Genomic DNA, 26,501 nt, shown 5'->3' on the forward strand with positions numbered 1-26,501 from the left:
AGAGCCAAACGTTATATAACCTGCGACTCTCCCTGTGACTTCTCCGCAATTAGGTTCCGGATTAACGAGGAGAGTGATTAAAATGCAAACGGGCAGCAGGAGCGCCGTGCCATTAAGAGTTGACCTTTCACCTCGTCGCAACAGGAGCGTTTTACAAGCACTACATATTAAACAGTCAAGGTGAGCTAATGCATACATTATTTTGAACAGTTCTCGAGCCTGGGAAAAAAATGTCCGGTACCAATTTTGTGGCATTTTCGCACCTGCTGATCTCTCATAGCGCGGTTGTTAGAAAATATTTGATAAACACTTTATCGGGAAGTAACTGACAGTTGCCCCGGCGACCAGCTCCAATTTCCAACAGGAAGGAAACAATTTGCAACCACCTATGACTGGCCTCGACTTGTCTCCCATCTCTATTTGTTTGCTTTCAAATACAAACGTGCTCGGCGAGCGAGCGCAGACTGCGCCTTGTCTTCTCTTGGCTCGACATTTTACCCGTCTGTTCCTTTTCCACCTCATTTGCCGTCACCGACCGGCCGTACTCTGCCACCGGGTTACTTCATTTGCAAGCTACAACCAAAGCCGCGTTGGGCTCCTCCACGAGTTGTTATCAGGACTCTCGGTGTGTGTGCGTGGACATGTGTGCAAAGAGACGGTAAGTCTATAAAAGACCCGTTTGTGGAAGTGCGTTTGAGGCACTCAGTGTCAATTATTTCATTAGCCGCTGTGGATCCCCGCCACATGCATGTTCCCGCAAGGTGCCAGCTCAGCAACCAGTCAAAGTCCATCAATTAGGGAGGCAATTTGCACACACACAAAAAAAAAAAGGGCTTCTACCTGAGCCAGAAAGCAAGTCGGTTCCGCTCCGTTAGCCATCCGGCCAACTTGTGATGTCAGCACTTAAATAAGCGCCAAAGTGTGACAACCCAATGACAGCCCATGTTATTTGGACGTGTGTGCATTTCATGATCCAAAAAAAAAGTCAGTGGACAGACTTGGCATCTCGCTCGGCGACATTTTAACGTAATTAAATTGGTTGTCGCAACCTTGGAAAATAAAAAAACGCCTGGCTGAACAATCAATGAAAAGATGGCTTCTGAGTGCCATGTTCTAGATAATGACGGTACTTATTTTAAGCAGACGGTTGACAATGAAAGTTTATTTTCACTCGACCAAATCGAAATTACCCACAAATGACTGCGAAAACATTTTCCCCTTTGCTTAAAGGCGCGTCAATAAACATTTTGTGGCAAAAATTGTACACAAGCCTACTTCCAGTCGAGCTTTACTGTAAAAACTAACAAATAAAACAAAAGAGAGTTAAAGGGTGTACGGTTAAATACACGGTAGCGTCGTTATAACCCTTCAAACAACTTCTGATAATATAATACAAGCTGAAAAAGAGAAATGAAGAGAATCGGTAAGCAGAGGATAAATAATACGTGACTGTGGGTATTGTTAGCATTTAGCATGCCCCGCGGGGTATTTTGAGGCCACGACTCGAATGTGTGATTGAAGTGTACAGTAGCACCCCAAAGGCCCTTTTGTACAATATTTTGATCTAAGCAAGTATTTCCCTTTCCCCCGAATCCCACAAGCGTTATTTCCTTTCAACTCATTGGATGTGGTATTAGCGTCTAGCTTAGGTGGCGGCGCACCAGGTATAATTTTTTCTTGTCTGTTCAGCAAGGCAAATGTGCCACGCCGGCATATTCCCTCTGCAGAATATATGTGATTATTAAAATCAAATGATTTTTTCATTTTTTTTTTTTCCTTTTACCCTCCCGTCGTGACTTTTTGTCAGCGCGCGTGCTTCAAACAGCCCATCTAAAACCATCGTCTCCGTCGCCTCATTGTGAATTTTCTCGGTTGATAATAAGCGCTGAAATATGGAAGGAGAAGCAGCGGCGTGGGCAAAAGAAAGTTGGCTGATTTGAAAGAGAGAAGTGAGTCAGGTCACATCGATGCATTGCAAAAAAGCGCATTACGTCTCAGATGATGAGAAAAGCCCGAGCGGGCCGAGCTGTTCATAGCCCATCATAAATTATTGTCTTTACACTACGCAATGCATGCATTACTTGTAAGTGAGAAAGCCACCCCGCCACTGTAACGACACAATGCAGCAAAAAAAGACGGACGCTTTTTTGTATTCATGAGTCTGCTTTAAATAGTCCCTGCAGGTACAATAAGAAAGTCCGTCTGCCCTGTGCGGAACGGACCGTGATGAAGATAAAGAAACACGATCCCCAGCTGTTTTTCATTCTTCGTCGTATTATCCTAGCGCTAAAAGCACCGAGAGTAAACAATTAACGAAAAAGTTGCTATAGTTACTCCATTTGGATGGCTCGAGTATTCATTTTTTTTGCAGTTGGAGTTCATCATCTTAAATCGGACGCAATAGGAACACAGTCGGTATTCCCAAACTAGACACTCTAGCCGTACCTAATCAAGTGTCCTGTGGGTGCATGGCCGTTAACCAAGGCTGTGATAAGTTATGGAGTAATATCCTTTGCCACAAATGCATCAATCTGAGCAAAACAGCAATATCAGATCCTTTAGTGGTCCCTTTCCTCGGATAAACACATATACTGTGTTTGGTTAGTTAATTTAAAGGATGTTATAAAAACATCACGTGAGCCAATAGCCCGCTAAAAAAGATTTTTGGGTGTTCAATTGAAATCAGTCGAATTTTTCCCGGCGTCGCCACGGCGACAGTTTTGAATTCATCGGCCATAAAACAATAACAACGAGGCCCAGACTTGAAAAGTACCAAAATGAAAATAGTGGCCTTCCCATCAGAGACGCAAAAGAAATGGCGACGTCCCGGCTGATATTCGCACGCTCTGTCAACGATAAGCCGCGGCGGTGCGGACAAATGAATGGCGCCACGCGTGACTAACAGGCATGTCACCACCTTTGCCGACACTCGACGCGCTGACGTTAGACAATAAACGAATCCCCCTCCTCCTTACGACCCATCATTTTATCGCTTGTCCCTTTCACTCGGATAAATCCATTTCGCATTGGCGAGATAGCAATTGGAGAACCCGCGAGCAATTCATTCAAGGGTGCGACAAGCTAACGGGATGTGTCGCGCCGTGGCTTTTTCTATTTAGCGATTTTCATTACTAGCCATTCGGTTCTAATTCATTTTCTATTGGTGCGCAACAACCCAATGTGGCAACAAAAGGCAAGAAGGAAGCTGGGGAGATCTTGTTTAGCAGCCAGCTATCCCCAGAAAGAAAATAATGATCTTTATGAAATTGCTTTAGACACAATCCGACAGGCGAGACAAAGCAAGTTGGCTCGGGCTCGTTGGAATCGATAAAGCTTCCATTAGTTTTCTAAAGAGAAACACGCCATTTCGCTCTGTGGCGCACCGCCGCCGTATCTGTGATATTACGGGCCCCCTTTTTGAGCCCAAGGTGAGTTCACCCGCTATCGCCGAGCTAATGTCAGATTAAACCCAGATTTCTGTCAGATGGAAATAGAGAAAAATGTTCCGAAGCGGCCGATCCATAAAGCATGACCGAGCTTGTTATCACCGACGCCGCAGTTGCGGCGCAATGGGCCTCGGGTACCCCCCCCCCCTCCCAAAAAAAAAAAGAGCCCATTGTTTCGAAATGCATTCAAACGACTGCAGACTCAAAGACGATCAAACTTCTTAAGTAGCTATCGATTAGCGAGATGAACAGAGACGCGGCGATTGATTCCGCGCGGGGGGGGGGTGACCTCATCGTTACCTTTTGGCACGGCAGGGGATGCGCAAAGTGAAAGCGAAGAAGGGCAAGCACACTTCTCAGCCGTCATTTCCTCGGGAAGGCGTGGACGCCACGCACTCGGCCGCCGTGGAATCGATAATCTGCAGGGTGAATAAAACCGACCCAGGGTCCATCTTGTTGCCCTTCAATCTAAATAAATACACACGCGGGGCTTTAGTGGGATTGGCCCGATGACGGTGATGGACTGATGCGAGGATGGACCGAGGAGGAAACTGCTGATGTGAGAGGCTCTTTGTCTCGCCTGTTGACAAGCAGATAGACAAATGACTCAACTAGTCTCTAACCTCTGAAACCGCTCGCCCCTCCCCCTTCACGATCTATACAGCCTGCACTGACCACATCCCGGATGGTCGATGCCTTGTTCCTGACCGACGAGTCGAAACCGACAAAGTGGCTCCTCACAGCCAGCGTTTCATTAGCGCCCTACCCCGTCATCTTTTATTGTCCCACCGCGCTGCCAAAACATAATCGATACGACTTTAGGAAAACAGGGTGCAATAGCGCACACTTTTTTTTCCCCTTTTTTTTACTGTCCCCGCAATCAATACGGCAAGTGAAATACCGAGACCGGAGAGTTCATACAAGCGCCCCCGAGACACACGACACACGGAGGTCGTTTGAAGGTTTGATTAGCTTGAAACGCCGCCGCGGGTCTCGCAGCGATGAATCCAATGGCGTTCATTAACAAAGGCTTGAAGTCATCAATCAATTGGCCTTATAGATTCCAGATGATACCGCCCCGGTTGAAATGCGTCACCGAACGCTGACGTAGCGGCCGAGTCGAGGTGGCGGGAGATTTGCGTTGCTTCTGTATGCCGACGGAGTATTACTGCGGCTTTAAATACAAGCGCATTATCATTCCGTCTCTGGAGCCTGCAAATATGCTTCAAGGCTGAGATCTGTAAAATCCCTTTTTTTTTTTTTCCTACAGGATGAATAATAGATGTGTAAAAAAAGGGAGGAATGACTTAATGACTGACGCCGCTGCTCAAACATGTTTGGGTCGGAATGCCGCAGTTTGCACTTGACTGCTCTTGACATTTCTCCTCCTCGTCCACTGAAGGTAAGTCATCGAGAGGTCGAGTCGCTGACCAAGATGTAAATCTGTTAACAGATACTGGACCAGCACTTTCAGACGTTCCAAATCCAGGTCCAGAAAGTCAAAACCGTGCCACAGTTTTGGCTTTAGACATTGGGTGCTTCTACTCAACTGTGGTCACCTGTGGCTAAAGCTAAACTGCGACTTTCTAGATCTGGATTTCTCACCCACGCTAAACTGGCAAATTCCAAACCTTCCACCAAGACCTTCATTTGATTTCTGGACCCGTATCGGTATGATCGTTTTTCCCCACCTCGTAGTTAAAACGAGACGCCCGGGTTTAATGTGAAGAATCAGGTAGCAAACCTGCGCCAGACTACTTCTCAGTTCCGTTCTCGTAAAGGCCCCAAAGCAGCTTCCCACTTCAAAGCGAGGCGTTCTCGGCGAATAAAATGGTGTCTGCTCCAATGAGAAGTTGAATGCGAGTTCAGCCACACATCATTTCTCCTTCAATCATAAAGCCTTTCCCTCCACTCCAACCCGCTCGGCTAGCAAAGAGGCGCGCAGTGTGCCTGACACCGGCAGTTATTGATCCTAAAAACCACAAGGTTAAGGGTAATGGTCCAAAGCGACACAGAGATGTGTATTCATACACTGCGGCTGACACCAGGCAACCCGCGTCACTTTTGATTTAGCACATACGGAGAGACAAAAAAAATGACGGGAGTGACTGTGTGGTGTGGCGGTTCGGCTCAGAGCCTCGGGAAGATTTGGGTCAAGTAGTGTCAAAGGCTTGCACGTATAAAAAAAAAAAAAAAAAAAAGAACGAGACGCTATGGAGGTAGTTGAGACGTCAGAATCTTGACCCAATGTGCTCGCTTCTGGCACTAAATTTGCAATTTCACCCAATTTGGATGACTTATGACCCAATAGTTTGAAGAGCCCACTTAATAACATTTGGCATTTAAGAGCGATGGCACCTATTAACCTTTAAAAGCTGTGCTTTTTTTAAAAAATTGCATGATCGCTCCCATTTCATGCCGAAATGGTTCTCAGCCGGGGAGTCAACACCATTACCGAACGTTCATGCAGATCCCCTCCATGGCAGATCTGGAGCCAGCAGAGTCTGGCGTCTAAAAATATGCGTGTTGAACAGGGTGTCAGCAAATATACAGATGGCCAATGTGCGACATGCTAAAATGAGGCTGTCTTTGTGGAACTCGAGAATTTCAAGGCGATCCTGTTCCGCCATTCCCACCCCCCAACCAAAGGCCCTCCATGTATGAGGCCTTGTCTTTGACCTTGTTCATTCACAAAGGCAGCATTCTTCACAGCTAACACTTCCAAGCTATTCAATGTTAAGCTTATAAAAACAAAAGAGGAATCTCTCTCGCGCAACATGACAGCGCCAAAGGTCGAAAATATATATAAGTCGACATTGCTGCTGACTGGAAGGATGCTTGATTGCGTTACAATAGCCCGGAGGGACGGCTTTGTCATACTCTGAGGTGGCCACAGGATGCTCTTTTGACCCCAAGCATGTCATAAAACATCAGGCGGTCCAAAGGTCCAGCACAGAATCCTCAACGCCACCATTTTGCGAGCTCGGATGTCAAAAAATAAGCTCCGAGTGGATCAACGGGCGGGGGGGGCGGTGTTTGGTGGGGACAATCGACTGCTTTATATTTGCCGCCAAGTTCATCAAGTCCAGCGACCGTTTGACTTTCAGGAGCAGGAGCTTACGATGTACTACCCCCCTGAGAGATTACTCGCCGTTGAAACAGAAGCAATAAAAGTAATGAAATCAATCAAATCCCATCAATCCATCATCAGCTTCAAAAAAAAAAAAAAAGGAGGGGATGTGTCAACCATGCAAGCGTGGATGTGATGATGGCCGGAAGGAAGAGGAGGGGGGGGGGGGGCGAGTGATGATCTTAATTGCTATTCAACCTTGTTGGAGAATCAGAAGGGCGGACAACAGAAGGAAACATTGGCGTGGCTTGACCTCCATGTTCCCCTAAAGCTAGACTCTAGTGCCATCTATTGAGACGGATTAAAACAAAGCACTCGCCGCTTTCTCTTCATGCCCATGTTGGGACGTGTTCATTATTCCGCTTGTAATTTCAAATAAATCGACCTTGTGAACGTCTAACACTATGAATGTTGTTTTCAGACGCCCACGGGCACTTTTGGCGGCAACTTGACGGCGGCGCGGAGATGGCGCAAAAGCGCCGAGGTGGTGGCTTTACCTTCTTTGAGCAGACGAGAGTGGATGAGGAGGATGAGGAAGCAGCAGATCGCCGCTCCGGTGAGTGCCCACGCAACTCGGAGCAGCTGCATGCTGGCGGAGAGGACGCCGGTGGCGGTGCAGGAGAAGGGGGGAGGGAGGGGGGGGGGGGGCTCGTCCAAACTCAGATAATCACACTGCCTTGTAATGCAGCATTCACGTCTTGTATTTCAAAAAACAAAAAGCAAAAATCAATCCAAAGCGTTAGTCCAAGTGTTGAAAGCGAAACGCGCGCCGGCGTCAGTGCGTCACAGCGACTCCAAAACGGTGCCCATCGTCTTTCACTTGTTTGCCGCCCCCCGAGGCTGTTCCGATGAGATCGGCAGCAGAGTGTCCTTCGAGCGTGCGCCCGACGGTTCTCCCAGGCGCGCAGGAGATGCCCACGGCCAGCGCTCTCCAACCATGTCAGACGCGCGTCGCCACCACCACCACCACCCCCGCCGCCGCTCAGGCTGAGACAAACACTCGCCACCAAGTCCCCCCGCTTGCAGCCCCTTTCTTTTTCCACCTCTCTCTCTCTCCTCTCTCTCCTTACAATGCTGCCGTACATCTCCCTCCCTCCCTGCGCTCTTCTCTCCCCTCCTCCTCACCCCCTCCCCTCTCCAACCAGTCCAATGCGACTTCTTTAGGCGCGATAAGTATGCCTGTCAGATGCATCTCCTCAATAATGGCCACGCTTGATAAGACTTGGGCAATTGGCTGGCTTTCGTGACAGCTCAGGCTAAATGTATTCGCCAAATAACATCGAGTTGAAAGCGTTTCCATCCAGTTCGCTCGTTGTGCCGTCACTCGGTTATTTCTGCAGTTTTGCGTGTTATTAACACTAGTTGTGAACGCTACCAATTAGTTCCATTAGAGTAGCGACGCGATAAGAGTGGAGGCCAACACCATGTCTTTATCTCGAGCGCACAAATGGTCTCATTATTGTACCTTCTAAATGGGACACAAATTAAATTAATTATCAAGATGATTTTTTTATTTTAGGCAAATGAAGCCACCTCTTAAATACACTATTTATCCCTCAGGGCAAATTATTGCACCATTTCCAGGATTAGTGTGGACATGTTCAATGTACAAATGAGTCACTGTTTTCCCAAATCAGAATTCAGATGTAGAAACGGCATCTTTATTTTTTTTGCATTTCCGCATTGGCGAGGCCTCCGTGTTTTGGCAACAGGCAATATGAATTATCATCGCTCAGTTTGTGATCCAAAAGGATTTATCGCCAACTGAAAAGCATGACATATTTAGCCCTAGATGTCATCATACGATGGCGAAAAATTCTTTGAAAAAAAAAGAAAGCATTTCAAAAAGGAAGCCTTGAAAGCAGCGTGACTGAAGGAGGATCCAATATAGAGCAAAGAATCCAAACAATAGCTTGCATAATCCCGCCCCTGCAGTGCAAAACAAATGCAATTGTTTCCTCTTATTTATATCCCGCCATGTTGTTTGAAGCTAAAAGAGAAAATGCAAATTTGCAACAATGACACGCGCGCACACACACACAAAAAGATTTGTAGGTCAGCCATTTTTCCACACTAACACTCTTTAGGGGGGCTTCCTCGTGTGCCCACTTGTGTGCATTTCTAATTGAGGCAGATGACAAGTGATGGCAGCACCCACACCGGAAAAGTGAGCCGAAAGCCCCCCCCCCTCCTCCTCCTCCTCCTCGCCCCTCCCCTCGCAGCTCCCAACACTAATTAGCTGATAACAGTCTCTGCTATCAAGTGCCAAACTGCACGCTTTCCAGCTCCGCCACGATCGCGCCGCACGTGTTTAACTTGTGATGCATCCCGAGACTTGACCCGAACAAGGATTTGAGGCTGGGAATTCTGCTCGGGCGTGCATGTCAAACAGGATCATATGGACCGAGCATATGCTAGCGCACACCCCGGCGGAGCGGCTAAATATAGTACATTGACAGAGTTGAAAAGTTCGGAGCCAATGAGAACCGTTCGCACGGTTGACGTGACTTGGCACCTGTTTTGACACTTAACATGCGGCAACCTGTTAGAACCCCCCAAAAAAAGAAAAGAAATTGTCACAGCAATTCAAAGTGACGCCAAGCAGTTTGTGTAAATGAGAGGAAATATTTATACGCCGCCTTCGCCAACACCGAGCGGCAATTAGGCTTCCCACCCCGTTAAGTTATTCATCAACGTGCGGATTGTCGTCGGCGGATACTTGGGATGGAAATTCAACCTCACGAACGTGTTAGTTGAGGGAGTCAGTAGCCATTGTTTCCTTCGGAGGAGCGTCTTCTATATACAATATAGGCGACACAAATTATAATCGGAATCAGAGACGAGTCAAAACTGATCAAATATTTTCAAAAGATGAATGGCAGTAAATATTGGAGAAAATAATTTTAGTATTGACACGTGAAGTTGACGCACAATTTGTCTTTGCGGGCCACATAAAATGATGTGGTGGGCCGTATCTGGCCCCCGGGCCTTGTGTTTGACACCTGTGGTCTTGGTAGGATCTTTTATTTTGTTCTAATCCTTCTTCCCACACAAAGATACGTTTCGGAAAACCCTCCAGCCCTCCCCCCCTCTCCCTAGGTGAGACGAGCTTTATTAATTCATAAATAAAGCTCGCCTCACCTAGTTGCAAGTGCCCCCCGCCGCTTCTTCCTCTCCCTGACACCCCCTCGCTGTTCGAGAAAAGGCGTTCCCCGCTTTGTCCTTTTGCAGGTCATTGGCCGAGGGCCAGGACGAGCCCTCGCCAATAAAAGCCATGAGTAATGGCCGCAAACCTCGACATTCTCTGTGTTTCCCATTATTTCCCATAGCCGATGAATCTGCGAGAGGGCTTAATCAGAGGGAAAAGCCAAAACGGAAGGCAAATGTCCACCGAGGTGTACGACACAAATTTAATCAGCCATAAAAAGTTGAGGCGGCAGAAGCGACGAACATTTGTGAACTCTGAATAAACACTTTTCCAAATGGCATCGAATGAATATTTTATAATTTGATTTAGTGGAAGAAAGCCCAGAGACGCTCTCGGGAGACCGCACACATAACGTTGTTTGAAATCAACAACGGCTTTGCTGCAATATGTTTGGGAACTTTGCCGAGCGGGGGGGGAAAAAAAAAATATGCGGTCAGCATCCGGGAGTCCATAACTTGACTTCTTTTACGACAACATAAAGATTTTAAAGCCGATGTATAGTTGTAAACTCCTTTGCATGAGAAAGGCGCATTGATTAGATTTGCTCTCGCAATATTTGATGGCTACGTTTTTTTTCCTCAAAGGAAAACCCACAAAAAAAAAATTGAGCCATTGGAATAAAATGGGAACACAATATTAGCTTACTTTTAATGCAGAGGATAAAGAATATATGCTTGCGAGTAGATCAGCGGTGAGAAATAATTGCAGTTCTCACGTCAAACGTCTCAGCTGATTGACAAGATGAAATCCACTACGTACGTTCTCGGAAGTCCCTTAAGCGTTCCTGACAATTTTCTAATCCCCCCGAAGCGCTAATGACCAACGTGCGAGCCATTCAAGTCGCTCCTCTTCATATCTCACATCTCCGCGTGTTGCCTTTAATCTCCCTCGCCACGAGATAAATTCACAGAAAATGTCTCATCACTTCCATTTATAAATCCAACGCTTTTCCACAGACCACATGCTGTGGCTTTCGCGAAATAAACGTTAGCGGCGACGCCGTTTTAAAACTTGCGTCAGCCCTTCATCCCACTCCCGATATTAAATATGCGCCTTATTAATTTGTAAACTGCCCGCAACGTCACGCCGTATTGTTTAATTGGAATCAATGTCACTCCCGCCGACTCGAAAAACAAACTTCTTCCGATGGTGAATTATGTATCGTCTGTAAACACACATGGGCAAACACGGCGGACATTTCATTAAGTCTCATTACAGGAAATGAAATGGCCGACGCCTCATCTGCCGTGATTAGTTAGCGACAAAGTGCTACGTTGCCACAAAAGTGCGTTTTATTGCGTCTCTAACTTTTTATTTCACCCCGCCCACAGACGTCGGTGACGTATGGAGACAAGTGAGCGCCATTTGCCAACAAGCACTTTGCCCTAAGAAGAAATCTATCTAATCAAAAGACACAAGTAATTCCCGGAAGGAGCTGCACTGAAATCCCGAAACAAGTAAGTGATGAATCAGAATGTACATAAATTGCACCAACACGAGTACCACGAAAAAAAAAAATATTAGTAAAATAACACTCATGGCACTCCATCATAGTTGTGACCTTGAAGACTCTCATGCTTTCCATGCAAGTGAACCCGAAAGACACCTGACTCATCACTATTGATCATTTTATGCAACGAGGGTGTCAAATTAAATCTGTTGGGCGGAAATTAAAAATCAATACGCTGACAAAATTAAATGGATCGCACTTTCTGGCCTGCTCGGAATCAAACCCACCCCCTGTCCGTCTGTCCGTCCACGGCAAAGAAAACCACCGTCGGCTTGTCTGGGCGAGACCGAGACTTTTTGCATACGAGGCGGGAAAATGCGTATGGAAATGAAGGAAGAAAGGTGACACACTGATAGAAGCAATAACATGAGCCTTTGCCACAGCCAAAGCATTAAAAAAACAATCATTTGCATCTCGACTCGTGCGGGAGACGAAGAGAAAATGTGGGCGGGGTAAAGAAACAAAACCTCAGTATTGCTTTGAACCATTCTTCCACCAAGTTCTTCTGTCATCCGATTGGAGAATGACGATAAATGCCGAATTGCAGTTTTTCCCCCTTTGTTTACATTTTATTTGTAGGGCTTGTATTGAAAGATGACCAAAGTTGTTTGGTAGTTTGACGGAGATGGAAAAGCCCGCGTCCGTTTATAGCCACACAGCAACTTAGCCAAGGCAAAAGGTAGACCCGCAATCAAAAGAAAAGGGCAGTTTCCTCCAGGTTGCGACAACCTTGAGTCACCCCGCCACGGAGAAAGCCGTAAAGAAATGTGATCATTAGATGGAGGGCACGTTGGCCTGGAAGAGACAGCGGGAGGGTAAAGAGAAAGTCGAAGGCATGGAGGTCACGTGCGGGAAGGCAAATTTATTGTCTCGCAGGACTCCGGCAAGACGGCGAGGAAAGTGCTTGGAGTGACATGAAGGGCGAGAGGATTTTCTCTCTCTTTCTTTCGCTCGCTCGCTCTTTTAATGCTCTAGCAGCCCGTCAAACACTAACACTGTCACCACAGGCTGCTGATGGACACATTATTGGATCCTCGCAGCAGCCCTTTGCTCACTTGTACTTCTTCACTCGAGACGTGTGGCCTTCGCTAGAAGAATCGTTTGGGAGGGGTTACTGCCAGCCCGGGCCTCACGATTCAATTGTGACGTGAAACCTAATAAAACTTGTGTTGTGTTCTGCTTACACTTGACGTCCGAAGCTGTCTGCGGTTTATCTTTATACATGAAGGTTTAGGAGACAGAACAGATGGAGTTGTCTTTAGTCAGTCTCTCTGGACGGCCTTGGCCCGAGCGAGATATTGAATCACTGTTTGGAGTTGAGTTTCCTTGAAACAGATTAGCTAGCGAGCTAGCTTGGACGCGTTTGTTAGCATGAAGCTAAACAGACTTGGCAATCAACAGCTTGAGGAATCGTTTCACTGCCAAACGGCTGCTTCTCGTCGCTAGCGCTACCTCGAATCTGTTTGAATTCTTCGGCCGTATCTTCAGGTCAGTTGTATCTCGAGGCATTTACGTTAGCGGCGGCGAGAATGAAGAGCGGTGTATTTTCGAGCCTCTCCAGGTGTTGCGCCGCCTCTAAAATCTCCCCCAAATACGAGGGGATAAACACTAATTCCACGCAGGCTTTGTCTCTTGATACAGTGAAAATATGGCTCGAGACACCATGATCCTCAGCGATAGAGATGTGAGGGCACCACCTTCCTACTTTTATGCCGAAAAACGTCAACAATGGCGTTGAAGCGAAATTTGATCTCTTTCTCTGGCTCTCTTCAGGGCCATCATACAATCTCCAGGCAGCAAAAAAATAAAAGAGAGATGTGAGATTAGTTTTACGGGTTGCTGGCTGGCAAGTGCTTCATGTTTATTTGGCGTGTTTGCAAGTTATTGAAAAGAAGCCAAAAAGAAGCGGCGCCATAAAAAAAGCTCCCGTCAAACGAGGCTCGCATCGCTCTCGTGTGTGCATATCAAGTAGCCCTCCCGAAATGCTTAGAGGGCACGGACGATGTTTCACGGCGCATTTGCATATTTATCCACCGCCCGTTTTCTTTTTTTACCGCGTTAGCTGTATTTATTGACTGATTTGAGCGCAGTAAGCGCAAAAAAAAGGCTAGAAAATGAGCCGAAGCCCGTCTTTTCTCTTAAAGGAGGCCATTTGCATTACACCCTCATTACCCCACACATTGCCATCCTTCCGCAAGCCTCACGTCTCAGCATTTTCTGTACGGACACGCTAAATGGACATAAATAGATGCTCATGGGTAACAAGGAACAGCCACCCTTAAAGTATTGGAAAGTGCAAGAAACACTTTGAGGACTAGTTGGCCAGGAGCAAAAGAAAGAGGCGGAGGTTCCATCTGTGCAGCCGGGTCGGGTGTCTGGCAGGCGTCTCAATCCAATCCACCCATCCCTGCTTGTGACTGACCACCATTGCCCCTCCCCTTATATCCCCCCCCCCAGCCCCTTGTATCCTGAACCACCTCGTGTCACATGAGCGGGCGGAAGTCGCAAGCTGCCGGCGTCCATCCGAGTTGTGTCCATACAATGGCCTGCGTGAGGCCCAGACTGCCCGATTGGCACGCATCGAGTGCAAGGAGATGAACGCGTCCGGCACGGCATGGACAGCTTGTTGTAGAGCTTCATGTTGCTGCGCATACTGCGCCGTGTCATGTTTGTGTGTTAAGTGGTTTTCACAGCTTTTTCAACAGCTCCAAATAAGTAATGCATCCAAATACGATACATATATTTGCTGGCTATGTTCTTTTTCCTCTTAAATATGCTGCTGGGTTTCACGTAGCCCAAATAGGGTGAAATAGCTAACCCAATACTAGGACCAAGCCGATTTTCTTTTATTCTACAGGGTTTGTTATTTATTTATTTTTTTAAACAGCCAATCATAATCCATCCCCTTTTGTCCTCGACTCCATTTTCTGCCGTCGCTCTGATCAGAGACTTCACCCGTCACAGTTTGAACCCGCCATATTCCCATCTGTAAACAAGGAGGCCTGCCACCAGTAAATCAATACGACCCCCCCCACCACCACCACCCGCAACATTAGCAGCTGCGACGTCAAACCTCTGCCCGGTGCGGCGGCCCACATTCAAAAAAAAGGGGGGGGGGGCAAGAGCAATTTTGATGAAGTCCCTTTCAAAGATTGGCAGCCGGTTGAAAGCTTTTCTAACCCAGCCTGCTCATTGATTCTCCCTTGATTTCTGGCCCGTGTCACAACCCTCTTTGCTTTTACCTTTCCATTCAACTCTCTTGCACGTTTCCATTGTTTCAGCCAGCCTCTTTATTTATGTCTTCTTCCCAGCCCGTTCTAAATCCTTCCTCCCGTTCGTCGTGTCATCCGTCTCGCTGTCCATACAGCAAACATCAGTCGCGAGGGCGTGCGGATGAGTAATGCGGCGCATTTAGCGCAAGCGCGCCGTCCTAATAACTTCGGCGAAGCGCCGGCGGCGTGACATAATCCGTGCCGCCTTGGAGAAAAAAAAAACGCATTGCCATATTTGGACAGATTAGAGCTAATCAATGACAATACGGCCTAGTCCTAATGAGCATGTGAAATAACCTTGCGTCGTAAATGCCACAGGAAGCGACTTGACTACAAAACGTGAGAAACGGGAACTTTAACGTTCAGAAGACGCTCGGCCCGTGCGGCGTCGTCAAACGCAAATTTATTTTTGTCCCGCTTTAGTGTCGCCCATCTGTCTCGTTTATGCGGCGGCATTTTGGTAGCTATCAAACAAAATCTCTCGAACCGGCCTGCAAAGGAAAAGGTCTCAAAATGGCAACTTAGTTGGGGAATGATGATGATGATGCCTAAGAAGTAGTTTCTAAAAAAGAATATCTCCCTCGAGCTCATCCTTCTTCTCCTGGCCCAAACCCGGCGGACACCCTGTAGTGAGCCTTGACCTGCCCCTTTATCATCACAGAGCCAGGTGCACCCTGGGAGCTTCCTGCTCGCTCTTTATCAGCTCTTCCTGTAAAGATGCAAAAAGCATGTTTGGCGCGTCGCTACTCGTGTTAGCCGGGGGAATCCATCAGATATTTCGGGGCTGATAAAGTCAACCCTAGAAAAGTGCATGTGAGCAAATGAGTGTGTTTCTCCCAGGGAGGGGCTGAGACTTCAAAAAGAGCCGCGGAGCTCACGCCGATCCTGTTTACATGTCGGGGGACCCGGCCCGGACCGCCGGCGCCCGTGCAGTTTTTAAATGCCCGTCCGCACCATCGCATTCCCTCCACGGGAAATGATGCTTCAGTCAAAAAAGTAACAGGAATGACGTGACGGTTGCTTAAAGGGAAGAAACTTTTGGGCTAGACTTTCCCTCTCATCAAGCCGATCACAAAGAAGATTGATCGGTGCCGCTTAGGGACTTTCAAGAGGATTTTAACAACGTTGATGTGACGTTAATGTGCTTGACAATCTCCATCCCCCCCCCCCCCCTCATATTTTACGATAAACTGGTTCTGGCAAGCGTCTGAGCTTCAGAATCCTCTCGAGCGGCATCCATCACAAAAGCGGAAAACCGAAAAGAAATATCTATGTGGGCTTTTTATGTAATCGGTTCGGGAGAAATATGTCGAAACAAACCATGTCATTTAACGGGACGTGGCAGTCGTCGTGAAAAATGGCGGTACAAATAACATCACTTATTTAACCCGTTACATGACATCCTCCCCGGGGAGCGAGTCTTGCGCATATCAAGCCGCCATTCAAGCAAATAGACCAAGCTCTCCGAGGTCGCTGTCAGAGCGACTGTAAGCTGCACGGAGGGACTCCAAAAGCCACAAGTGGAGGAGCTAAATAGTTCACAAGTAGCTGCCAATCAAACCACACGAGCCAGAGAGCCAAATGGCCCGAGTAGAAGTCACCTCAGATGAAGCTTTAAAGCGATTGATGCCTCCGTTAGTTCTATAATATATATTGTTTACGCTATATACTTATATATGAGGGTATTTCACATTAACTTCAGTAATACTTTTTAATCCTGTTGGTTGGAAGCAGTGTGCATCTCTGAGGTCATTGAGATAAAGCTTCACTGCCACCCCACCCACTCACCCCAAAATTGCGGTGACTTCATCGCCGTTGAGAGTAGGCCAGCACACCTCGCAATGATCCCACCTTCGCTAAGACCTCCAGAGAGCAGAGTCCTTCTGCCTCAGTGATGAAATCCATCACATTTCTATGATTGCAAAAGGGGTCCTGCTAACCACCCCCCACACCCCAGAATCACTCAAGTGCGTCCGTCAAATCCAGAAAGTGCAGGAGAGCAGAAATATAAGTGTAACCCCGGTGACCTCATTCTTTTTCTCTGGCCGCGCTACGCTAACACGTCATTCACGACGGAATCCGATCGATATCGGTTCGGAATCCAACATACGCGAATCTTCGCGATTATCTCAGCACCCAAGACTTTTAAATCCAACTTCATATTTCTCGTCGTCATCTCCTCATAAATCAAGCGGGGTGCTTGTAGTTTACAACAGGGTGTCCCCGGGCCTTTAATAAACTTAGCGCAATAATCACATCCCATTTTTATCCTATCACCTTCCCCACTCGCTGGCTGTCACTTTTATGTTTGATTTTGATTAAGACTCGTCTAATAACTTTTTAGGACTGGACTCGGTCAGGACACGGCGTTGATGTATGAATGTGTTAGAAGATGAATCGATTTGGCGCGTAAGCCCGACCCGCTTGCGTTCCGCGCCACCAATAAAAGTACATCCCGGTTGTTTTATGGTCAAAGTTGGGTTTGGTCCTGTCAGACTGAAAGCCACTTTCAAGCTGACGTGCCCAAACAGATAAATCAGTCCTTTTTGATTGATGGACACCATGAAGGGGGCTCGGCTATTCCGATAACCCACGTTTCGCCAAGCCCGCCGCGAGTCTCCCGAGTGTCCAATGAGCTCCACCTGATCCCGCTCTCACTTTTAGCGAGAGGCTCACAAGTGCAATCAGGCTCTTTGAAAACCCAAACAGCGCTCGCCGTGGAAAGCGATTCGACCGGGCCGATCCTCTCAGCGGCTCTTTGTGGATGCGGAATGCAAAGCTCCGCTCGGCTAAAGGGATAAAGGGACGAGATGATTTTGGATATACCTCCCATCTAGCTCTCCACCAATGTGTTTGTTTGGATGGAAGCTAACCTGTGTACTCAGCAGGTTACAAAGTGGTTTTGCTAGCCCTTCCCTCATAGCCTGGCCCGAAAATGTTCCGAACACACTCCTGCTGTTTATTCCCAAGCCAACCGAGTAGCTGGAGTCCTATTAGCTTTTGTTTTGATTCTGTTAACAAAACTAACTCCCACCGAGTTCACTCCGGAGGACTTTTCCTTTCCGGAAATGCCCCCGACACCGACCGCCCACGAGGTTTCCCCGAGGGAGCCACTTACGTGTGTTTATTTAGTACAGTGAGGGCGAAGGGAGCAGAGTTCCCGAATGGCGCGGCGGAACGCGTCTCGCTCACGCTTACAAGAGGCGAACCACCTGACCGTGCGACAGCTTGGCGCTCGCCGTCAATCATCGTAAGCCGCCGTAGCGCAAGTGCACTTTGCTTCAGCTAATTCTAAGCCTCGACTTTACTTACTATATATATATATATATATATATTTTTAGTACTTTTATGATGCAACCGTTAAACGCTGCCGGGTTTTGTATAATCTCAAAGGCGAGGATGCGATTTAATGTTGTGTTTAGGTGTAGTCGTCATAAAAAGCTGCTAAAGTGGCGTTAATTGCTCGGAAACGGGGATTGTTGTAAAGGAAGACAACTCTTGACTTAACGTAGCGTCCATACGATGGAGAGACCTCAAACTCAAGGCCCGCCACATCATTTTGTGTCCCGCGGAGATAAAGATTTTTTTGGACCGGTTTTCCTGATTTGTAAATGAGTTTGCCACCCGTAAGCACCCAATGTCACTCTAGTTTTTTCTTTCTTTCTCCGCTCTCCTTTTTCCAGCTTCTATTCAATAAAGAAGCCTCAGGGGGAGGAGAAAATAGAGTGAGCATTCAATTCTGCCTGAATCATCCCATGGTTTGTGTGCTTACCCCTGGTGAAAAGAAAAACCAAAATCCACGGCTTATTTGAAAGGCTGCTGCTTGAATCACGCCTAAATCTGACATGCCCGCCAGGGTCCGCAACGGCGTCTTAGCATCGAGAGCGCGTCGCTAAGTGTTGCCGAGTGACTTGCGAGGGAGGCAAGCTGTCGGCCGCCCTCTCGCAAAGGTCGAGGCTTTCCGCGGAGGCTCCGCTGTTAACACCAGCACAAATTATGCTCGTTTAAGGGGAATAGATGAACTTTGTCACTGGAAGAGGTCCTGGAGGAAGTTACTGAAGTGACATTAAAAGCGTAAAAAGAAAAAACATTGACGTCTTAAGAGTGGCTGTTTAATTCAAGTCGGTGATGTCATCTGCTTAACGGGCTATTTTAGCATGCGGATAAAACTGAGCGATCAATCTGACGCCATTGACCGTTAACAACTGCGCAACACAAGTTGTAGCAAAAGATCCATGTCCAAATAATCTGTGCGTGTTTGTCGCCAGATTCATATGAGTGACACACAGCAACGGAGGCCGATACCAAACAGTCCAATTCACAATGGAAGCAATTTGAGAGAAGGTCGTCCCATGTGCGTCTCACACACACACCCGATGTTGCCAATTGGGTCCCCGCTGAGACGTCGTAATGAGCTCCTCAAGCCTCGAGAAGCAGGCCCAACTCACATGTTCCGCCGTCATCGTAACAATGGGAGGGTTTATCAGTGCCAAAGCCTCGGGAGGGAAGGAGCGTGAGCAGAGGCTAGACAGGAGATATTGTGTACAAAAGAGACGAGCGAGCGAGCGGGCCAGGCTGAGATAGCGAGAGAGCATGATGGAAATATGAAATAAATCTCCTCCAGGATGTAGTGCGTGAACCGAGGCTTGTTTCAGCGTGGAGAAGAGGCCGGATTATTCTTTCAGGAAAACAATATCGGATGTGATTTCTTATGACATAATATGACATATGATTTACATAGTCACCTGTGGCAAAGAAAAAAGTGAAGCGTGGAGAGTCTGCGCGTCGTCAGTGAATGGGCTCCTTTGTGTGTATGTCAATCTCTAATTTAGTCGAATAAATAATGACATCCAGCTGCTAATTTGATATCACCTAGAGTTGGGCGGCTTTTGTATTATAAACCAAGACTAGCCAATGCCAGCTAACCGCTAATAACTTTCTTGGACATATGGCGTCGGCGGATACTATACAGCATGTATGGCAGCAGGTCGGCGATTATATACGTTCACTGATCGCACACATGCACACACACAGAAAAGCCCTGCAGGAAAGCCCATGTGAGTGTCGCTCACCGCCTGCACTGCTCAAAGAAACTTCAATAGAACAAGTGCAAGATCACATTGGGAGCAGATCAACTTCCTTTGAGCCAGGCGGGGTCTCAAATCAAATCTTTAACCGTATACCCCGACTACAGCAGCGGCCGCAAATCAGTTCATTGTTTCCGCATCCCAATACGGCTGTTGGAGCAGCGGCGGCGGCGGTAGAGATAAATGAGGGCAGGCGGGTTGCAATTTCCATATCATTCACACATCCAGAGAGTGAAAGCCAGAGGAGAAACAAAACCACTAACAAGCGGGGGGTTTTTTTTTTTTTTTTTTTAAACAAAGTACTGGTCAAACCCTCCTTTGGTCGGTTCAAACAGAGTCACAACTGTCTAATCGCGGGTCAAGCCAAGTTGGTTCAAAGGTTCCGAAACTCGTGGCAATTAGTGCCAAAAGCTGGAAATCACAGTACTGCTGCAGAATGGTGTGCTTAAAAGAAAAATAGTCACAAAAATAGAGCCTGGTGATCCCGGTATCAATTCGAGAGAATCCAATCCGAGGCGTGTAACATCGTCTCTGGATTGATGATAGCCTCCGGGAGCGCATTTCAGAGTCGCTATGAAATGCGGCGAAGCGCTAATGAGCATTTCTCAGTATTAAGATGCAATTCATGAAGAGATTGCTTTTTTCTGGCGAAAAAACGCCAGCCACTCGGGTGTTCTGAGTCACATTAAAATCAGCCCTCGCGTGATCTCATCACCGACTCGTTCAGAGGTGATACAATGGCGAGCGATGACGACGAGTCGACGCACGGCTTATCGAATTGTAAAAGCGGTCGAGGTAATGCGGCGCGTGGCGCCGAGCCAAGCGTCTGACCGGCCGACCCACGGGCGTCCCGACTCTCCCGCTACTCCTTAAACCGACTTCGTACTTGATGACACGCGGGGGCAACGAGAGTGCAGCTGTCACCGAGGCCGTAAATGTCCTGCGGATTTGGCTCGCAGACACATTAACATTGAATTGCGGTGGTCAGCACGGATGCTGAGGTGTGCGGTCAGGGAGGGGAGGGGGCGGCCGCTTCGAGTAGGACCGAAGAACGCCTTGGAGGTCTAATAATAAGTTTGAGAGCGGTGAAAGTTTGGGGTCTCGAGAGGGCTAGTTGATTGAACGGAGTTGACTTCAGCACAATTGTCACGGCGTCGGCGCCGTAGTGTAGATCAAGCTTAGGCGCGCCACCTTAACTACCTCTCGGGCCGCCCATTGTGACAAATGGCTTCTGTCTCTTCTAATGTAATATTTGTTTGCGCTTCAGAGAGCCTCCGGGCTGCTCCGTCGGCAGACTGCTTCCTGGCGTTAGTTGACTTTATTCCCCGGCCGGCTGTCAATTACCCAAGCATCTCGGTGTTGTCGTCTGTCTGTCTTTTGTCATGTGGGCTCACCTGCCGCCCCCCGACTTTCTACGGCTCCCTTGTCGACCTCTGGCTCCGTCTGTCTCGCGCTCGCCATTTCGCCGCCTCCACGAGCTCTCTGTCGCTCTCTGGCTGCTCATCCCGTCGTCTTCTCCTTCCCTCATTCGCTCGACAATTCCCCCCCCCACCCCCTTCCTGCGCCGCCCCGCACACGCCGCCGTGTCTTTGCTCCAGATGCTAGCTGTCTCAGCTCCGTGGGCCGTGTCTCTGTGATGGGCCCCTCCAGGAATTCAAAGCACCATTCTGGCATTTTCTTCCAAGCAATTGCTTTTTGTAGTAATAAAGGAAAGGAGGTGGGAGGAGGTGACAGTGGGTAAGAGGGGGGTGCTTAGCTTTAGCATCTCTCTCTGGATGGACTTACTGGCCCAAGGCAAAACATGCACAAATGTGCATTCCTGAATCCTCTTGAGAGGGAAGCACAGAGCCAGACTTCTGTCTAAATTCTGACCCAATTAAGCCTAGCTCAACTTAAAGGACTAGTTTTAAGTTAAAAAGTAAGTCACTTTGACTAAGCTTTCTGGATTATGTTGCCATTTCCCGTAGTCATCAAAATTGTCATGTGTCATTGATCCCGTAAGATTGTCGCATTTGCATGTTGTTTTCCATTAATGAGTCTGTGGCATTATTAAAGAGTCACACCAACAGCACGTTAATTCCTAACGGGACCGCCAACATATAGGCTGCAATTAACCACGTAGTCACTCGTGTAGGCAGACTTGAAAAACACTTTTTTGCTTTGGTGAAGTAAATGTCAGAGCATATTTGCATGCAATTAGCGGCGGCGGCAGTTTGCTAACGAATGCACGGGCATGTCTTACAAGTGTGAGGTGAGGAGGTTTTTGAACATGACCGAATTGGGAAGGGCACGTTTTAAAATGAATTAAACATGTGATTTGACCCAATGAAAAATAAACCATTGCAAAAAAAAACTGCAGATTAGATGCTCATCGTCAAACTTTCACCGGCGTCCATTATTGAAAAGGTTGATTTCGAATTCAACTGGTTCTTAGCGCCGAAGACGTTCCCCGAACGGCGCAAGCTGTTGGCGTCAGCCATAAATGAGCGTGTCCTGGTGCAATGTAATTGCCTCATAGCGTGCTGACCTCGGCACATTTTAAAGCTGATGGGATGACGGATGGGCCGGTCGGCGCCTCGCCAGACGCCGGGCCCGAGGATCACTGCAAACCTTCCGGTCGGAACGCTCGTGTTCAGGCCCATTTCATCTCAGCACACAGATAGAGATCCCAAGCCTGCTAAATATTTCATATTCCAAGTTGCAAAATAGTCCTATGTCTTACTTGATTTACAAAAGTCGAGGCCTTCCGTATGTGCAATGCTTCATTATGCTATGACGACAAATACGACCCTCCGCCTCATCACGCTTTAAATTTTGCAACAGCGCCGTCTAAAAAGCTCTTCAAATATGTATACGCGCTCTGGCCCAATTTCCCGGGGTTCCATAATGTGGCGTTTCCCTTTCTCGCAGCAAGAAGACATAACAAGTTGACTTCTTCATGAATTTACCTCCCCGGGCCATCGGCGGGGCCACTCTGCTACTCCCTGACAGCGGCTCTTCTCTCAGCCTCCCTCCCTGTAGAGGAGAAGGCTCCGGGCTACGCTGGAAATAGGATAACATATTCAAATATGTGCACGTGTTCACCTACAAGTGAGGTCAGCCCAGTCGCGTTTTTCCTTTTTTTCTTTTCCCTCGCCGACTGGTGAATCAGCCCCGGCGGAAGCTTCTCAGACATCGCAGACGAAAAGCTAGTGTTTTGTCTGGAAGCCAGCAATCGGAGGTGGATGTATATGCTTCGCCGTGCCGACGCGGACATGCTTCTGCTATCAGGACACGTCGGAGCAGTTTGGCGTTTTAATAGCAAAGTAAACGGGAAATAGGCGTAGAATATTATATGCAACGTAACTCTGCATTTATGGAGCTAATCTTAGTAAATCTAAGGCATGCACACTCACGGGACACTTCATTAGGTACGCTAACGTGCTAACGTGTCCGGCGGTCACAACGTGGCACACAAGACCGCATTATAAGGAGCTCGACGCATCAGCAGTCGCCGCGGGTTTCCGAGCGCCAGGAAGCGCATCCTAAAGCATGCTAAACTGCGGCTAACCCGACAGCTAAGATTAGCATACTGATTAGCTCGCCCAGCCCGAGCAGACGAGAGGCTCATGAATAAAGAGCGATACACGGAAAAAAAATGTACAGCCAAGAGGTTCCGGAGGAGGGAGCTAAAGGCAGATTGTCTTTTTTTTTTTTTTTTTTTTTTTTTTAAGAATGTAATCAGCGGCTAGTGAAGCATTCTTGTGTGATTAGAGTTTCAAACAGCCTCTTACAGCTCGAGCAGCTAAATTGTTGAGCAGCTGCCATTTATCTTGCCAGTGTTTCGCTCTCGTCTCTCGCTGACTGATTCTCTTCTTTCTGGCTTTGCTCCCTGCTCCCTTCTCACCGTGCCCTCCTCTTCCTTCTCAGCAGGGTTTCGCCTTTCTTATTCTTCGCCGGGCCTCTTTTCTATCCTCTTTCCTGCGGATCATCCCCCTTTAAACGCCCTCATTTTCCTCCAGCGGCTTGCACGTTTTTCCTATTCCCAATCAAAGGGCATCAGGTTCCTCAGTCTTTTTTTTTTTTTGTCTCTGGAGGGCCAGAGTGGGGACGTTAGAAGTCGGATGTTGATTCGAGGTGACGGGCACCGTACGAATGTGAGCTGGTATGAAAGAGCTCCCGCTAGCTGCTGCGTTGGCCCTCCGTCGCAACTGCAACATTGTGTTTCTTTTTTTAGATGACTTGAAATGATTTTCTTTGTGTAACCATTCAATTTGTTCTCAGCGCAGCGTGGGCAACTTGCTGCGTGGACGCTTTATGACCCACAAAAGCATTTGATCCGCCTACCTTGCTATTCGAAAAAAATCCAAACCTCCAACGAGCCATTATAAAAAGCCTCCAAACCATACGCCGCCATTTACTATCGTAAAATTTTACAAACATCAACGCTCTGAACAATGCCACTGACTTGGCACATCTACCAACTGCAAAAAAAAAAAAAAAGAATCGAGGCTGATGGTGAAAGGGAAATGCTGAGCGAGCAGAGACCTCAGTCAATAGCATGCCGTCGTCAGCTCAGACCTTCCGAGCTGGGAGTGCCTCAAAAAAGAAATGAGTGCAATGGGGAAAATGGCGCAAGTCTGTAGAGGAGGAAATTGAGGAAGGTCAGAAAAGAAATATAAAGGCACGAGAAGAAAGTTGAAGTAAAAAAAAAAAGTGTCTTCAAAAGCTCCACTTGAATTGATTGGGAGCCAAAGTAAGAAGAACAAGCCAAGAGAAGATGAAACGCGGACACTTGGGAGCTAAAGAAAAAAAAAAAAAAGGCAGGAATATCAGTTTCATTTCAGCAAGTAATAAACAAAAGTTTCCCTTCCCGTTGCTTGAGGTCAGCAAATAGTAGTACGAGCTAAAGATGTTATGAAAGCACAAGGGGGAGGGGCCAGGAGGACGCCGAGACTTGCTGACTGCAACAACCAAGCGTCGCCATTGATTGACCCAAAGCAGGGGATCAATCGACACGGCCGTAGACGTCGTAGGAGAAAAAAAAAAAATAGGTTCCCGCTTCAAAGCAGACCTTCGGTCTTTTCGAAAACGGGCCTCTCCATTGATTGAGCCGGCATCGGTGTGATTACAAAGCAAACTCAATCTTCTGCTTATCTTTCAAGGAGGAAAAAAAATGGAAGCACTCGTGGCTGCTTCAGAAGAGGGTGCAGTGCCCCCTAGGCTTCGAGTGTATGAAATACGTTTTGCATATTCGCCAGGATGTCATTCAAGTCAATCTTTTAAGCGTCATTGTAGTCCCACTGTACCTCATGGAACAGTTTGAATCGTTTCCATGACGACCAAGATGGCAGATATGGGTGGTTCTCCGGAAGTGTGGTCCAGAAGTGTCACATGGGAACCCAAGAATATTTTGCAATATTGTAAAATCCGGCGATTGATTGTAAAGGAACGAAAATAATGACTCGTGCGATTGGACCACGCTTCTGGAGAACTACCCACATGCTCCCAACTTATGGTTGTAGGTCTTTAGCATGTTTGGGGAAAAAAAGAATTCCGAGCACTTATGAATTCAGCACCCAGTCTCTCATATCTCCAGGTAGCCAATTGAACTTGCTTTCATGAAAATGAAAGGACAACGGAGCTAATGAATACCTAATGTGCTTCAAGACAGGATGATTATATTCATCATTAGATGAGGGCCTAATGGTATACTTTTTTTTCACCCCCTCCCTCCTTTCCACAAGCAGTGGGCTGGAGCGCCGCGTGCCATCTGGATCTTTCTTCACGCGTGACTCACATGTAGTCGCCGAAGAAGTGGGCTTCAGAATGGCACACAGGCCCTGTGTGGCCAAGTGTGTATGTGTGTGAATACATTTGCCTAATAAGATTGAATGAACTTGCTCGTCAGGAGTTTGATGCATCCTCCGGAGTCGCTGTTTGCCGCTGATAGCCAAATGACTGACACATGACTGTCTGACCTCAGCAAGTCTGCCACAGCAGCATACCCCCCAGGACATGTGTGTGTGTGTTGTGTCCAGTAGACAAGCTGAATTACATGACACTGTCCACATTGCAGAAGCAAACAAATCATAAGACACATTAATTCTCTCGTTGCCATGAGGAAAAAAAAAATGCGTTTGTTTTCCAAGCAATCAATATATAAGTGTTCTATGGGGGCCCCTGGTCATCATGCGCCCGTCCGTCATTGCGCACACGGGTGTGGGGCCAAGCACTTACCGCAGTAGAGAAGCAAGAGCGCGGTGAGGAGCACAAAAGCCCAGAAAGTTGATGACATCCTCGGCCAGCGACTGGCGTCTTTGCGTCTGGCTGAACGGGTCAGCGATGCCATGAAAGAGCACGCAGAGGATAAAGACAGGGTGTGTGGGGGGGGGGGGGGGGGGGAGGGGGGTGTACTTGAGGACAAAAAAGAAAACAGCTCACAATCCAAATGGGGCTCTTGTGAAGCTCATTTCTCCGTGTTATTTCCTCTTAAGAATAGAAATGTCTGGCTGAAGAAGGCGGGAGGGAAAAGGTTGATTTGTTCCCGCGGTAGTCCGATTACCGGTGCGCAAAAGAAACATTACATCCTCCGCGCCGGTCAGGGAAAAAGGATGTCCTTTAGTTGTCGACCCCCAAAAAGTGCACGGAATCTCAATTCCCGACGAGGGGGACGTGCCGGCGGCTGATTGCGCTGAGTGGATGCTCCAAGTGTTCAATCATCTATACCGCAGCGTCGTAAAAGATCCTTTCCACCTGTGCTGCCTGCTGATTTTTTTTTCCCTTTTTTTTTTTTCTCCCCCACTTACGCAAAAAAAAAAAAAAAGGCACCACTCAAAAAATAACAGCGAGGTCCTATGCAACCCGGT

General features: G+C 47.6%; 1 protein-coding gene across 3 annotated transcripts in view; it reads right to left on the bottom strand.

Annotated features, from left to right (window-relative positions):
- tafa5a (TAFA chemokine like family member 5a) overlaps positions 1–26,001 on the bottom strand; it is a 61,825-nt gene extending 35,824 nt beyond the window's left edge. Inside the window, exon 1 of one of the 3 annotated variants that reach the window (XM_061268884.1) lies at positions 25,873–26,001. In XM_061268884.1, coding sequence (XP_061124868.1) covers positions 25,873–25,984 — 112 coding nt within the window. In that variant the 5' untranslated portion in view covers positions 25,985–26,001. Of the gene's footprint in view, positions 1–7,073; positions 7,612–21,047; positions 21,172–25,872 lie in introns of those variants that run through there. The other 2 variants (XM_061268886.1, XM_061268885.1) reach the window with 2 other exon arrangements.
- Between the last annotated feature and the right edge of the window lie 500 nt (positions 26,002–26,501).

This window comes from Syngnathus typhle, linkage group LG21 (genome assembly GCF_033458585.1).
Source record: "Syngnathus typhle isolate RoL2023-S1 ecotype Sweden linkage group LG21, RoL_Styp_1.0, whole genome shotgun sequence".
NCBI lineage: Eukaryota > Metazoa > Chordata > Actinopteri > Syngnathiformes > Syngnathidae > Syngnathus > Syngnathus typhle.